This window comes from Chenopodium quinoa, unplaced genomic scaffold, assembly GCF_001683475.1.
Source record: "Chenopodium quinoa cultivar QQ74 unplaced genomic scaffold, ASM168347v1, whole genome shotgun sequence".
NCBI classification, from domain to species: domain Eukaryota; kingdom Viridiplantae; phylum Streptophyta; class Magnoliopsida; order Caryophyllales; family Amaranthaceae; genus Chenopodium; species Chenopodium quinoa.
Genome location: NW_018742963.1, coordinates 745251 through 761141, shown reverse-complemented (window position 1 = coordinate 761141; position 15891 = coordinate 745251). Strand labels below are relative to the sequence as shown.

The window sequence follows — 15891 nt, the reverse complement described above, 5'->3', positions numbered from 1 at the left end:
AATGATATTGATGATTATCCGTTGATTAAACCCCTACCACGGCCAAAGCATGAGAATGTTACTTAGGGCTACCACGGCCAAAGCATGAATGTTACTTTGGGCTACCACGGCCAAAGTTATACTAACAAAATGGCTTGCTTGCTTAGTTATGTTCCAACAGTTAAAAGCCTTGCTTGCTTATGGAGTACTCAGTACATCTTAATATAAGATCTCTAAGAGTCCTTAATTTTCTTTATCATTATACTACCAAACGTCCCACCTAAACTATAATCCTCGATTCAAACTGCAAAGAAGCCGAGTTTGTTACAGCAAATCTAATGTCCGCAAATGAAAGAAAAATGGATCTTAAACTGGCAACAATTGTGCACAAAGAAGCTGCTCTTTGTAGCTTTAGAGATGAAATAAAATGCAGAAAATATGAGAAACTTAATTTCTTTTCCTGATAACAACCTAGAACATATCCAAAAAATATCACCCCAGAATAACCAATACATAAGTTCTAAAATGGCTATGGTGACACAGCTCCATAAATACATGAATCGCAGCATTTTAGCTGTAATTTAGATAAATAAAAGTGTACCAATACTTTACAGAAAATTTCGATATACATACCAGAGTTCCACGGACCAATTGCTTCATTCCCCCTACCCCACCCTTGCACCACTTCCTCCAATTCAAATCAATGCAATGTCAAACCATTAAGTTCAACGTTAACAAAGTACCGCAAGGTACTCGCTGTTGTGTTACCAGGTCTCTGTGGCTCTTGCTGGACCTATTATTGATACAGATTTTGCTTGTTAAAACACAATGTTAATATGTAATGCTGCATAATATGCAATGAACAGAACAAGGTTACAAAAAGAAAACAAACAATTAGGCCTCATTCTTATAGTGAAACCATCAAGTAGAAAGATAGTTTTTAAAAACTGCACTCAATTAATCATATCAACGAGTAACATTGAGATCAAGAGATGGAATTCTATTCCTCTGTAAATATTGCAATGAAAGGAGGAGATTAGTGGGTGATCAAAGTGATGACGGAAGGAAACGGTACTTTGCTATGCACTCATCTAATAACCTCAACAAAGTGTAAATAAGAAATCTATAAAGTCTACATTCATCCAAATAACTATTTACTTAAGAAAACAAAATAAAAGAGGCACACACTTGAACAGAGGTGCAAGCAGCACATAGACCATGTAAATGAACTCCAACAGAAATTGCAAATTATTCCATCCTATGCAGAATATACAGCAAAAACATGTCCAGCCAATATGTCAGTAGCAGGCAGCTCGATTTTAATTTTAGTTTTAATATTTTTAAAAAACTAAACAACCTTTTCCCCAATATTTTCCCTGAAGTTAATTGACCCTAGACAATCACCTTGTTGAATGTTGATGTACAAACAACGGATTTACTGCTAAATAACTAATTAATAGATCAAACTTCCAATGTGGTTACAATCTCTGGCATTACAACCCTAATATTCTTCAGCAAGACCAAACAACTTTTTTAGCCCATTAAAACACTGGCTCTAGTAAAATACAATTAATTCAACAACGAAAAAAGGTGGGCAGATGTGGAAAAGGCAAGCATATTTGGCAAAAAAAAGTTTTAAGAATGTATATTTTTATCTGTTAAATTGTCAAATGCCTGTGGCCAAACAAATCGGATGCCTCTGAAGTATGAAGTATGTACCTCAGATTCAACTACAAAATGATACCAGCTTGCACAGGTGAAAAGATTCAAGATTTTTAATAAAAAAATTATATCAATTTACTATGTACTTGTATACTGGTACTGACACAAACAAAATCAATTGAAGACTCGAAACTGCAGCAAGGTGTGCAACATAGATAAGCCCTAGGAGCAAATCAGTCATGGTACCTGGGCAAGCAGCTCTATCAACTAAACAATTGGCAAAATTAATTCATATATCGAATGGATCAGCTGATTACCGTACGTACCTAGCATTAACACCATCAAGTGCAATAACCACCCTCCCTTACAGATTACAATGCCCAATATTTGTCTATATGAAATAAATTTGCCCTACTAAATCTAATTTTACAACTGCCTAAACTCACTATACTTAAAAATGTGCTCAGTCCATGTTCAACCTTGATCCTACTAGGTGACAACAATGATTACCAAGTATGCAAGCACCAAAAGGTAAATAGCAGTTCAGATGTACTTAGCCTTACCCATGAATCCTAATTAGTTCAAGACTACCACAATGGAAACACAGTTATAGACATATAACCAACAATCTATCATAAATCAGGCCCAAACCAAAATTCAAAACATAAGCAAGCCAAAAAGTAATAACAATCACTACTAAATTTATATCTAAACAAGTAATGCATTTGGTAGGCGTAGCCTAAGCTTGGTGCAACTAGATATGATCAAATTGCTATACGACTAATACAGTGACTCTGAGCAATGTGAGGATTTTACAAGCACAAATTGTTTAGCAGAAAAGGCCAGCTTAAGACACACACAAGTTCTTCTTCCATTTTCAGACTCTAGATTGTTTCAATTGTGGCCAAGGTAGCAGGCAGTCAGGCACTAGGACTTTCTTTCTACCAGTAAAGAAAGCAAAGAGACAAGGCCCCCATCAAGCATGACAGCATACGATTTTTTCATTTACGATGTTATCACCTACAGAATTCTCAAAACACAATACTCAATATTACCGGAATGGTTGACTTGAATCACTGTTAAGATCCATGAATGACATTAACTTCAGGGCAAATAATGGGGAAAAGGCTAATAAAAAACTGAAGTAGCTAATCACATTGTGGCAACAATAACAAACAATCGAGCACGAGGTTATAGGCACTCCAGACTAATTGTACATAGAATCGATGAAAAGATTGAGATCATAATTGTGAAAGAAACAGGCTATCCTCACATAAGAAAGGAAATCACTAGGACACCTTGGTACTTGGTAGACAATGCATTTAAATGTCCTAGACACATTTATTAGTCGCATACCCACATTACTTCCAAAATTGTTTTTTTTTTTTTTTTTTTTAAAATCACAGTTATAGAACTCCTTCTAACTAAGATTAAGACAAATCATTGAAAGGCTTGAGCACAATCCAAAATCTATATATCTGCCACCCAAAATTCGGAATATCCCATAACAATATCCGATCCGAAAATGTCAAATATCCAATAACCAAATATGACTGAGACTGTCTCCTCAAAAATAAAAAAAAGTGACTGAGACTGAATATAAAGTACATAAGGCCAAAATACTATTAAAAAAAAACCCACACACACACACTAGAGGGCTAACTCATTATTTACATTTGAATATATTATATATAATCTACTTACATGAAACACATCCAAGTTTTGGCCTTGAATTTGTAATACAAGTTAAAAAAAAAAAAAAAAAAAAAAAAAAAAAAAAGATAAATTATACATATACCCTCAATAAATCAGTATTAATTTGGATAATCTCAAAGTTTAAAATTCGAGCAGCATAAAAACAGGGAAATGTATATAATTAGATGAAAGAAAACGATATAACAAGCAGACATAGTTCAAAAAATTCCCACAAAAATATCATAAAATAAACCCAGAAGCAATTATCAACAGGAAAAACAAAATGACATAATTCCCTTCAAAATTCAAATTTTCAATTGAGCAAAAGATCAATGAAATTACCAATTAAGCGCAAACCCATTTGCTAAAAACTCCAAGAAATGATGGGTTTTCAAGCAAAAGAGAAATTGAGCAAGTTTGGGGAAATGGGCATCTTCAAAATTAGAGAAAAACACCATATTCAAACCCTAAGAGAGAGAAGGAAAAGAAAGAAAAAACTCAAAAAATGAAGGTTGGATTTTAAATGAGATAACAGAGGATCGGAGAGTAATGAATGAGAAAAATTGTTGTTTAGCAGTTTGTGTTGTTTAATGAAAGGGTGGTTTTGCAGAGAGATTGATGCTGTGCAGCTGGTCTTTAGGCTTTGCACGATTTCAGAGGCAACACAGAACAAATTTGTGAGAGAGACAGCAAAACAATGAGGCGAAATTTTTTGTTTGTGTAGGAGACTAGGAAGAGTATAGACCAGCTGAGTAGGCCCTTTTCTCTCTCTTTCTATTCTTTCTACCCAAATGTGAATGTCCCAAGTTTCCCTCACGATTTTTTTAGTCCAGATTTTACGAGCTTAATATTTGGAAGTAGGGGTAGAATAAGAGGATCCTTAATTACAAGTACAAGTTACAATTACTATCACTTGATAAGATTTGAATCTTAGACAGTTAGACATTTAGAGAGTTAGGTCTTCCTTGGTGTGAGATTTCCTTAGTGTGAGATTTTTCTCTAATTGAACGATGTCTTCATGTAACACTTTAAATAAAAAAACTATATAAATAAAAAAAAAGTAGTGTATTGTACACAGGTACATCACTTCTTGCTTTTTGCTTTTTTTTTTTTTTTTTTTTTTGATGCAATTGAGAATTGATCTTTATCCTTGATGGGATTTGGTTTGTTTGAGACATTCGAGTGATATGTTATTCGGTTTTGTTTTAATTTGTTTACATCGAATGGGATTAGGTTGTATCTAGATGAATTGTTGATTAGTGTAGATTGAAACTTTTGGTTGTCTTTACTTTTGGGTTGAATTGGTGGTTGCTACTTGGCTTCACTTCAAAATTTAAATTAAATCATGTTATTATCTTGATTACATCTTCTTAATTAGATGATGACAAATAGAATTACTTAGGAACATCTTCCTATTGTCAAAGAGGGATGACAAACGGCGCCTATATATGATTAAGGGCCTTTTTTAATGTATTGTAATATCTGGCGTTTGACAACAAAAGTTTTGATTTGGGTGGTCCTAAGCAACATTATTTTATTATGAGTGGTTTTAGACAAAAAAAAAAAAAAAAAAAAGTGGATTTAATGGATGGTTTTTATACAAAATTTCATATAAACCATTCAAGTTATGCATTCATAATTTGAATAAAATAAGGAAATTTTCATTTTTACCACCTTCAAATAATGACTTTGTCGAATTTACCACCTCCAAAAAAAAACATTTACTTTACCACCTCATAAAAAAATTAAACATCAGTTTTACCACCTCATCTGAGCTCAGGTGACGGAAAACGCTTGTGGGGCCCAGCATAACGGCTAGTTTTTGATCTTTTCCCAAATTTCTCTCAATTTCCCTTTTATTTAAACCTAGTTCTTCATTTGTACACCAAATTCTTGCAGATTGGAGATTAATTTTTGCGATTTTCTTCACAAATCAGTATTTTTGGGCAACCTTAACAATCTCAAACCCTCTAATTATCAAACAATCAATTGAACTCCTCGACAACAAGCATCAAAAAGGTAAGCCATTGTCGTTAATTCTCTAGCAATTTTCGTGATTTCTGTTGTAATTTTTTGGCAATTCGTTGCGTGATTATGTTGCATTTGCTAAGAGTAATTGAAATTGGGCGTTTTGTGAGGTCAATTAAACCCCAATTTCAATTAAAATACTTAGGGTTCATGTAAGATTAAATTAGATTGGGGGTTTCTGTTATGTGAATTGGCTACTGAAATTAGGGTTATATTATGGTGATTGTGTTCAAATACAATTAATTTCATTCTTGTTCTTACTGAATTTCAGAAGGGAATGTCTTCAGTTAGCATGTCACCCTCAAAGGAGAAAAAATGCCAATGTGGAGTTCCAATGTCTAGGCTGACTGCTTGGACTAGGGAGAACCCTGGACGCAAGTTTAGGACCTGCAAATTCTATGATCCTGTGACTGAGTCAAGGGGGTGTAAAGCTTTTGAGTGGGTGGATCAACCAGATGGAACACCTTGGCAAACAGAGGTGATTAACAACTTGCTGCTGGACAAGAAACTAATGAAGGGAGAGCTGAATGACATGAAGAGGGAAGTTGATGATGTTAGTGGACAAAGGAGGTGCTTGCTCAATGAGATTGACAGCTTGAAGATGAAATGCAAAGCTCTTAGCTCAGACAGGAAGAAGATGATCAAGGAAGTGCATGGCAGCAATGCAACAACAAAGAAAATGCTCACAGTACATGTTATTGTTGTGTTTTGTTGTTTTGGTTTGGTACTGGCTATGTATTTTAGATCTTAGGTTCATTTAGGAATGCTTAGAAACAAAAAAAATCCCCAACTTATGTTGTGTTTTGTTGAATTATTATGTGTGGATGTTAGGATGACATTTCTTGTACTACTTTTAACTAAATCAATGAGAAATGGAACTTTTTGGTAGAAACATATCACATTTCGTATTAGTACTTGCAACACAATGTTTTTAATTGTTTTACATTGGCTGACACAAAAGTTAAGGCACCTTTGTGCAAAATCATTGTTCAACTACCAAATATACTGCCTACTATACACATGTGTAGTTAATAAACTTGGCTATCTATTACAAAATACTAATGAGTAGACCTAGGGTCACAGTTGATTGAGATCCTTGTCCTTCTTGCTTGTCATTACATGAAGCTTGGACCTGGTCTGTATTTTGACTTTGGGAGGAGTAGTTGTTGGCACTCTTGTGGGCTTACTCAGGCTCCTGTTGCTCCTGGTAACAGGCTGAGTTGGCAAAGGCTCTGTTCTTGTTGCAGGCTGGCTTGACACAGCAGTTGCAGGTGCAGCATTACTTGACCCAGCCTGTGCTGTTGTTGGAGGCTGATATTGTGGCAACTTCAGTGCAGCCTGCAATCACAGTATGACAAGACTCATAAACAAAGCCACTAAATACACTCAAGTCACAAAATACACAAAATACCTGTCTTGCTGCTTTCTCTTCACTTTTCTTTCTTTGTTCCTTAAGCCAAGGAGTCTGCATTTGTGGCCTCCCACCCTTTGGATTTGTTGCAGGTGGGTTAGGCTGTTCTGGTGCTGCTTCAGCCTTGCATGTTTTGGCAAAGTGGCCAAACCCACCACAGTTTTTGCATTGTTTCTTCACCTTTGGCTTCTTGCCCTCAGGTGCTGCAGAAGTGCCCTCCCCTGGTTCAAGCTTTCTCTTTTTTGCCTTAGGTCTTCCTGGCTGCACTTTTAGCATAGGTGGCAAAGGCTGTCTGAGCTTGACCTTTTCCCAATTCTTAGGGCCAGGCATTGGCTGTATTGGGTTCTCATATGCAGCCAAGTATGTCACCCTATAGTAATGTGGGTGCACATACAACTCAGTATCATCCCTTTTGTCCATTATGCAAGCAAATGCATGGACACAAGGTATTCCTGTCAACTCCCATCTATAACAAGTGCATTTTCTCTCTTGTAGATCCACAATGCACTGATCATCCTTGTATTTCACCTCATAAATTTCATCCCTTGAAGTTGTAACCTCACATGTCCTGGCATACTTCTCCAACCCATCGAAGACTTTGTTGACAAATGGGGTTAGTAAACCTTCCCAAGACTTTGCTGCCTCCCATTTGTCATTACTCCTCTTCATCATATATCTTCTAAGCCATTCCATTTGAGTTAGAATAGGATTGTCTCTGGCATCTCTAATCACTGCATTAAATGTCTCACACATGTTGTTTAACAACATGTTAGACTTGCAGTTTGTAGAGAAAGCATGCCTTGACCAGTGCTGGGGGTCAATGTTTGACAGCCACTGGTATGCTTCTTCATCCAAAAAATTGAATTTCCATAGCAACTTCAAACTCAAACTGATACAACCACACACATGACAACCATTCAACACAACATAGACACATGGCATACAGTTTTCACAAAATAGAAAGAGATGCAAATATGTGCAAAACTAAATGTTCCTAGCATACATTATAGTTCACATAAAACTGACATAAAAGAACCTAAATAGAAGCTTACCAGAGTGCTTGCCCTAGCAGCAGCCCAGAACAATTCCTTGAAAGTTGCACCATGAAATTTCAGTTTGAAATTTGACCAAATATGCCTCACACAAAATCTGAGCTCAACTTTGGGGGCCACATCTGCAAATGCTTCTATGAGACCCTACACACAAGGCAAAACTAACAAGTTAGTGTACAGAAAATTCAAATAAAGCAAAGTAATTTAAACACAAACACAACCCACTTACTTTCTGTCTGTCATACATAAAAGTCAAGCCATCTTCTTGGTCATACACACAAAGTGCCTTGAGCAAGCTCTCCAGAAACCAGCACCAGATGTCCTTGTTCTCAATCTCTGCAGTTGCCCAAGCAATTGGGAAGATGGAATTATTGCCATCTTTTCCAACTGCAACCAAGATCTGCCCAGGGTATGCCCCTTTTAGATGGCACCCATCCACCCCAATTACTGGTCTGCAACCAGAAATGAATCCATCCCTAAGTGCAGCTAAGCACACAAACATCCTCATAAAAGTTGGTCTTTCAATTTGATTAATATCATCCACCACCACATTACACTCACTCCCTAGGTTCCATTTCAGCAGTGCCTTCCCATAGTCCCAAACCTTTGAGTATTGCTCTGATGAAGAGCCATATATTATAAGCTTTGCCCTGCTTCTAGCCAACCAAGCCTTGGAGTATGTAATTTTGATCCCCAAGTCATTCAAGGCCCTGTCCTGAATCTGTTTAATCTTCCATCTGGGGTTGCCCCTGAACTCCTCCAAGTACCTGTCAGCAAGGAACTCTGCTGTCACCTTGTTGTTCATTTTACTCTTAACACACCTATGCTTCAGCCTTAGTGTCTTAATTTTCCAAGCCTCTGATTTCACAAGCCTTGTTGCATAAAACTTGAACCTACACCTAACACCCTTACTACATGTACACTTCACTATTCTACAACTGTTCTTGTTATACACACACTTGCATTTCCTTTTGCAATATGTTGTTAGCCTCTTTGAATCATTGTGAAGAAGGTAATACTCATACCTATTTTCAATTGCATGTTGTCTCAAAGCTTTTCTCATTGTTTGCACATCACTGAACCTTTGACCAACTACAAATTTGATAGCCCTTTCAAAGTCTGTCTCAGGGTTAAACCAAGTAACACTACCCTGATCATCATCTGAATCACCTTCCACACTCTTTAGCTCATCAGAATCACAAGCTGCCTCCTCTTCAACCCTCACTTCAATTTTCTGTAGATTTCTTTCTATGTCAAACCCTGTGTCCTCATCATCACTTTTATCCCCTCCTTCAGTAACTCCCCTCAAACTGCCTTTCACCTCACTGTTAATATGGTCTAAATTTTTCTTCAACCACTGTTCATCATCATTAGAGTATAAGTCCTCCTCTCCCTCATCAACTTCTAACTCAAAATCACTCAACTCAGAATCAGAAGACTCTGTATCACCATCCTCATCAGTAAACACATCACTGTCATCCCTTAAGCTCCTCACTCTTTCTTTTATTTTTCTCACTAAATTAGCAAAATTTCCAGTCTCATCCCCAACCTTAGCCTTACCCTTATCTGCAGCAGTGAGTTTACCCTTCCCTTTATGTGTATTAGCATTCACTTTCTCTGCCCTAGGAAGCCTCTCCTCAGCCTCTCTGTCATGTATAACAATGCCTTTTAACCTAGGGCCTCTCCTAAATGGCTCTTCTTCAGTGGGCTTACTAAGTTCTGGGCTGGGTTTATATACCCCACCAAACCTCTTTTTCAGTTCCTTCCTTTGTGCAGGGGTTAGCTCATTCCCAGCTATACATTTGAAGGGTGTTTTGTTAGTCCCTTCAATTGGCTCATGACTGGTAACATACATCTCACATGCCCCCTCTTTGTTCATAGACTCTAGGAAACCATTCACCTCACCATCAACAAGCTCCCTTTTACCATTCACCCAAGACTTACCCTTTTGTTTATACCAGCAACTAAACCCCCTAGGAACCTTCACATTCACATACACAAACCCATGTATAGCTGCTTGCCTCAAAAAGTGTACATCTATCTTATTTTTTTCCACTTTTCTCATCCAATAAACCCACCCACCATCCCAAGTTAACACCCTCCTATTTTTACCAGCTAAAGAAGGTATAAAGGCACCCCCTACTGTAATTTTTAAGTCCACTGTGTCCATTCTGTAACAACACCAACAAAAGCACACACAACAATAACCAATTTCAGTAATTACAGTAAACAACAACAACCAATTCACCAATTACAGCAAGTAAAAGCAATTCACATTGACTATGCACTAAATTAACAGTAAACAAGTAAATCTAATTAACTAATTATTTAACAAATGCACACTCTAATTCAGTCAAAGATTCGCATAATTAGGGTTTATAATACTTTAATTCACAGATTCCCAAAAAAGGCATACTTTACCCCAATTGACAACCATAAATCCAACGAAATGTACTAATAAAGGGTTTAAAGTACCTCTTGTAGTCAGGAATCTCGATTTCTGTTAGCAAATTACCAAGCTTTTGGTCCCCTCACCCTGTGGAAGATGACAAGAGAAGCTGATGTGTTGCAATTTTGTGGTTCCAGCTCGATTTCAACCACCCAAATTGGTCTAGGGTTTCAATTTTTACAGAGAGAAAGAGAAAAATCAAAGGAGAGAGAAGCGGTTACAGTGAGAATCAAGAAAAATCAAAGGAGAGAGAGACGAAAATTGATGAGGAAGTGAGAAATTTGGTGAGACATTGATTATGGAAGGTGAAAGGTGAGAAAAGGAGGAGACAGAGGGAAATCGATTTTAAAAGAATTAAATTGGAGGGAAGTGACAGTTAACTGGGCCCCACAAGCGTTTTCCGTCACCTGAGCTCAGATGAGGTGGTAAAACTGATGTTTAATTTTTTTATGAGGTGGTAAAGTAAATGTTTTTTTTTTGGAGGTGGTAAATTCGACAAAGTCATTATTTGAAGGTGGTAAAAATGAAAATTTCCATAAAATAATGTTACAACTAAAAAAGTTTAGAAAATATATAATTGTACATATTCGTGATCAATGATGTGCATTGATCACGAATATGCACAAAATATAACAAACAAAAAAAGAAATCTATTACACAAAATGTTCATAATATCAACCTACACTACATCTTTTGTCCCAAAATATATTGCATGTTTCATTTTACATCATCTTCAAGAAATACTTTTGACCAACAATATATTTAGTTATCCGTGCATTTTACCCAAAAAAAATTATAAAAAGCTTATATTATCAAACTACACATTGATACGGGTCTAACGATATCTCACATAACAATATTAATGATGGTTTATGGTCAAAACTTATAAAATTTGACCAACAAAAAGGAAAATAAACACGAAATTATGAGAGAAAAGAGAGTACTATATATTTATTCAGTTGTAGGATATGATTTTCAATTTAAACAAATCTTAATTGGCTTTGGAAAACTCAAGATTACTAAACCCGAAACAAGCTCAAGAACAAAATGACCTAATTATGAATCAATGACCCAATCTCAAATCAACTTGCTCGATTTCGAGCTAACTCAAGAACAATTCAATTCGAATTACATGACTAAAACCTAACCAGCTAGTTTAGTCTCAACCTTGAAAATTGACTCAATCTAAACATTGAATTGTACCCAAACAATGTAATTAATTGACTTGATTATGATCCAAAATAACTTGAACCAAGCCTTCAGTCCAACATAGCCCAAAGAAGACATGGCCCACCAAATGAATAATGGCAAAAAAAAAATTGAGGGAAGAAATAATGGCAAAAAGAATTCATGCATAAACTGTGATTTGTGTAACTAAAAAATTTAATGCTGAAATTGATCTTTGACCTTTTATACAAGTATATATATATCCACATTTCGTCAAAACAAAAAAAAAAAACAAAAAAAAAAACAGAAACAAAAGGTACAATATATATATTCACGTTCCAAAATAAATTCAAGTATAAGAAAACAAATAAATGAAATAATACATCTATGACGACTGTACTGTACAGTATTGAATAATAATCCGTAGTCAAATTTAAGTACTGTACTGTATTGACTATCTCATATAATTTCTGTAGATTTCCAATAAATTTATGACGACTGATTATTCAACTTAAATCTGAGTATCTGACTATTGATTATCTCACGTAACTCAATATTTTATTTTTTTATTTTTTTTGTAGCAATCTTACGTAACACAATATTTGAGATGTTCAGATATTCTTTCTTTCTTTTTAATTGAAGAAAGACAATCAAAGTTTTTTTGTTTGAGTGGATATTCTTTTGACTCGATATTATGCACGACAGACAACACATAATTTTAAAGCCCTCTTCAGCAAATTAGCGGTAAAAGGTAGTTTTTAGTGGTTGAGTAGCCGGTAGATAGTTGTCAAAATAACGAATAATCATTAATTAGTAGTATATAGAGGTTAACTATTAAAGTAATGATTAAGAGTATGAGTGTTTGACAAAATTAACGGTTAAAAATACTAAAATACATTAAAATCCATATCTATTGTTTTAAAAAGTAACCAAAATTTGACAAACGCTACCTGGTACCTTTGAAACGCTACTATTTTGAAAATAATTATATACACCTAGGTATAAAGGTGCATCCAAGGGTATTTTCCGATCATTTAATATATTTTTACCCATAAAAATTAAAATCTTAAGATGAGCAAAAATTATCCTAAATCAGGTTAAAATTACCTTACATTGATTAAAAATAACCTTAGGACTTGCTTATGTACAATTTAATTAATGTACACCAAGGGCGCGTTCGGCAAAAGTAGCTATGTGGGTAGCTGTAAGCTGTCGTAGTAGCCGTTAGCTGCACGCCTAGCTGTTAGTAGTGAATGTTTTAATTTTTAGTATGAATGTTCGGTAAATTAGCGGTTGGGTTTCTAAAGATTTTTAAATAATTAAAATTATTATTTCACTATTACAAAAATAATAATTATATTATTAGTTAAATCTATAAACATTACTAAAATAATAACCACTAACATCATATCTTTTTTCAAATTGTACATTAAACTTTTTAGTTTTCAGTACTTTTTCTTTTAAAAACCTTTTTAAAATCTTAAGGAAAACAAATATCAACCTTTTTATATATTTGATTACTCCATCTAATTACAAAGTTCGCTAAATTTTATTGTAGACATGAATTTTTTTTTATTTATATTATTTTAATTTTTGTAGTTTGATTTATGTAAATAATATTATATGTAATACAAAGATTTTACATATTTTGACTGATATGTCTTTGAAGTTTACACAATTATAAATTCTTTTTATATATCCGTGCATCGCACGCACGGGAGCTAATCTAGTTTCCATAACATAATGGCGTCAACAAGATACAATGCAGAGCTACATCTTTTGTAAATAATGCAATTTTTTAATATGAAGATTGCAAAACACAATAAGACCAAGTTATATATATAGCTATATAAATTTTTAACGCTAGGCACGAGATAAATAGCAAAACAATTTTTTTAAAAAACGTTATGCATTTGAGATAAGCATTGAAAACAATATTTCAAATTTGAAGTATAGAAAAACAAAAATTGGATTTTGTTTCCTAACATTTTGGATAAAAATTCTACACCTAATTTTCAAACAAACAACCAAAAAAAAAAAAAAAAAAAAAAAAAAAAAAAAACCATATCTATTTATGTAATACCTTAGAAATTTCCTTCTTTTAAAAATACTCATTTTTTCTAAGTAAAACCCTTTTTAGGAAATAACCAAAATATTACCGCCACCGTGATAACAGCTAAGGCTAATTTTCAAAGTCACACGGCGAAAGTCTAAAAAGAAAAACCTAACTTTCAAAATAAAATTTGAGTTCACAATCTCAAAACAAAAGAAGAATTAAACATTCACAAGTTGGAACCAATTCAAACATGACCCTTTTTAAAAACCAATTAAAAATAAACACAATATTGTTAGTCCGTAAACAATAACCAATAATTCAAAATATCAAAACTAAAAAACATAACAAGTAACTCTCAACACCCTTTCCCATCATGCTCTTCATGTTTCAAGTACCTGTTACTTCCTCTTTATTTCAACCTTCTACTCACGATATAAATAGGTCATAGTATGGTCAATCCAAAGGAAAATCAAACACAAACACAAAAGTATGAATCAACAAAGCTGAGTACATATGCACCACACTAACATGAATATCCTAGCATCAAAATAAAATAATTAAAAAATGTTCGTCATACGATCACAAGTCAACTTACCTTTGACTCATAACTAGCAATATTAATTATTAAATAATAATTTTGGATTACGCATCGAACAGGTTTCCTTCCTTGAAAAATAGCCAATGAAACATGGAGCTTCCAATTAGGGAGCTACCCCAATTGACACCTACTATGTCACACTTGTGACAAAATTCCAGCGCATTAATAATAAAATAAAGTATAGCGTCCTGTACCCATGTAGAAGCTATGGTTAAATATAAAACCCCATAACTCCCCCCATATGTTCATACTCCAGGTATACTTGGTGCGTATCCTCTTACACTTTACGTGATTTACCAATTTAACTTGTGATGACTCAAACCAATCAATCAAGAGTAAACATAACAACATTCAATACAAACTTTACAATTCATTCTTGAATTAATTAGTGAGCACATACTATTTATTTTAATTAAGGTTTCTTGCCTAGTTTTGTGCACAAAATTGCACAATTACTACCTTGGTGCATAAAATGCACTACTAAACTTCCTTGACTCGAACTCAACTTACATGAGCAAGTAAATAAATAAATTAACTTCTTGACTCAACACCAATAATAAATAGGTGAGAAATAAATTCATGAATCATGCTCAATAATTCTAATTTTAGCTCCTTTAAACATACATAAGCCTTGCTTATTAAATTCATGCTTCCTTAATACTTGAAAATAAAACATATTTCTATGATTCATACATATTCAGCTTGTATCATGCCTCAAATAACATATTCACATGCTTGCATAACAATTCATGCTCATTCAACATTAATTCCAAGCATATAATCAACCAAACATGCTACTAATTCATCACTTAAATCATACTTTACAATCCTAGCATGATACTACGCATACACAAATATTCTTGTGCACATACGTACCTTGAATAATGCCTAAACTCGGCCACACTCGCTAGAAATCACCTAGCTCAAAGCTTCCTACAAATAAGAATAAATAACTATAATTAATCCACTATCCTCAGAAATTTCCAGCAACTATAATACTTTAAACCTTACTAATCAACCCAATTTAATGACATAAAAGCCATAAAACCTTTTCTTTAAGTGGGTACTTCAAATCCTTTCAAAAAGACTTAGTTTTTATGACTTAAATAAAATTTTAACACACTTATTTAATATAAAAAATCACTAATAGACTAGGAAATTATATTTAAATCATTAAAACTTTTTCCTCTTTTATGGGTAATCAAACCTTAACTCAATAATTAAAAAGTAGTGTGCATAAATAAATTCTAGCATTAATTTGAGGGCTTTAAACTCATTACAAACATATTTAAACCATTAATTAAACAATAACAACAACCTAGAATCAAACCCTAACCATATACATTAAATTCCCAAATTCTAGGGTTTGTAAATTAGGGTTTTTGATTAAATAAAAATCTGAAAATTATATGAATAATTTAACAACATCAAATACCCAAAATTAATACCAAAACATAATCAAAATCATGCTTTAAAAATAACAAAACAATAGAATTAAATTAGGGAGAGTAAAGAGTTTTTTTTTTTTTAATTGTACCGAACCAACACAAAAAGGAGAGAGAAGGAGGGTGGCCGGCGGTGGTCGTTGGTGGTTGTTAGTCGTGAGGGGAGGAGAAAGAGGGAGAGAAAGGCGTGGAAAAGAGAGAAAAAAAGAGGAAAAAGAAAGAGAAAAAGGAGAGAGAAAATACAGAGAAAACTTTTGGGATTTTTTGTGAAATCTGACAATTATGATTTTTGAGTGAAAGACCTTGGAGTTTTGAAGCATTTATACTCCCCTTTTAAAACAAAAACTCA

The 15891-nt window shown here is 34.1% G+C and overlaps 2 protein-coding genes and 1 long non-coding RNA gene across 3 annotated transcripts; 1 reads left to right on the top strand and 2 right to left on the bottom strand.

Annotated features, from left to right (window-relative positions):
* Positions 1-407: 407 nt before the first annotated feature.
* Positions 408-4330, bottom strand: LOC110728815. The gene is made up of 2 exons (XR_002512776.1): positions 3679-4330; positions 408-772 (listed from the first exon to the last, which is right to left on the bottom strand). It is a non-coding gene; the product is annotated as an uncharacterized LOC110728815 (long non-coding RNA).
* A 580-nt stretch (positions 4331-4910) lies between these two features.
* LOC110728814 lies at positions 4911-6296 on the top strand. Its single transcript, XM_021908486.1, has 2 exons — positions 4911-5355; positions 5636-6296. The coding sequence occupies exon 2, from the start codon at positions 5642-5644 to the stop codon at positions 6113-6115; it is 474 nt and encodes a 157-aa protein (XP_021764178.1). The 5' UTR covers positions 4911-5355; positions 5636-5641; the 3' UTR covers positions 6116-6296.
* A 597-nt stretch (positions 6297-6893) lies between these two features.
* On the bottom strand, positions 6894-10475 carry LOC110728868. The gene is made up of 5 exons (XM_021908539.1): positions 10303-10475; positions 8057-9998; positions 7802-7971; positions 6970-7664; positions 6894-6898 (listed from the first exon to the last, which is right to left on the bottom strand). Exons 2-5 carry the CDS (start codon positions 9995-9997, stop codon positions 6894-6896), a joined length of 2811 nt encoding a protein of 936 aa, XP_021764231.1. The 5' UTR covers position 9998; positions 10303-10475.
* Positions 10476-15891: the final 5416 nt, after the last annotated feature.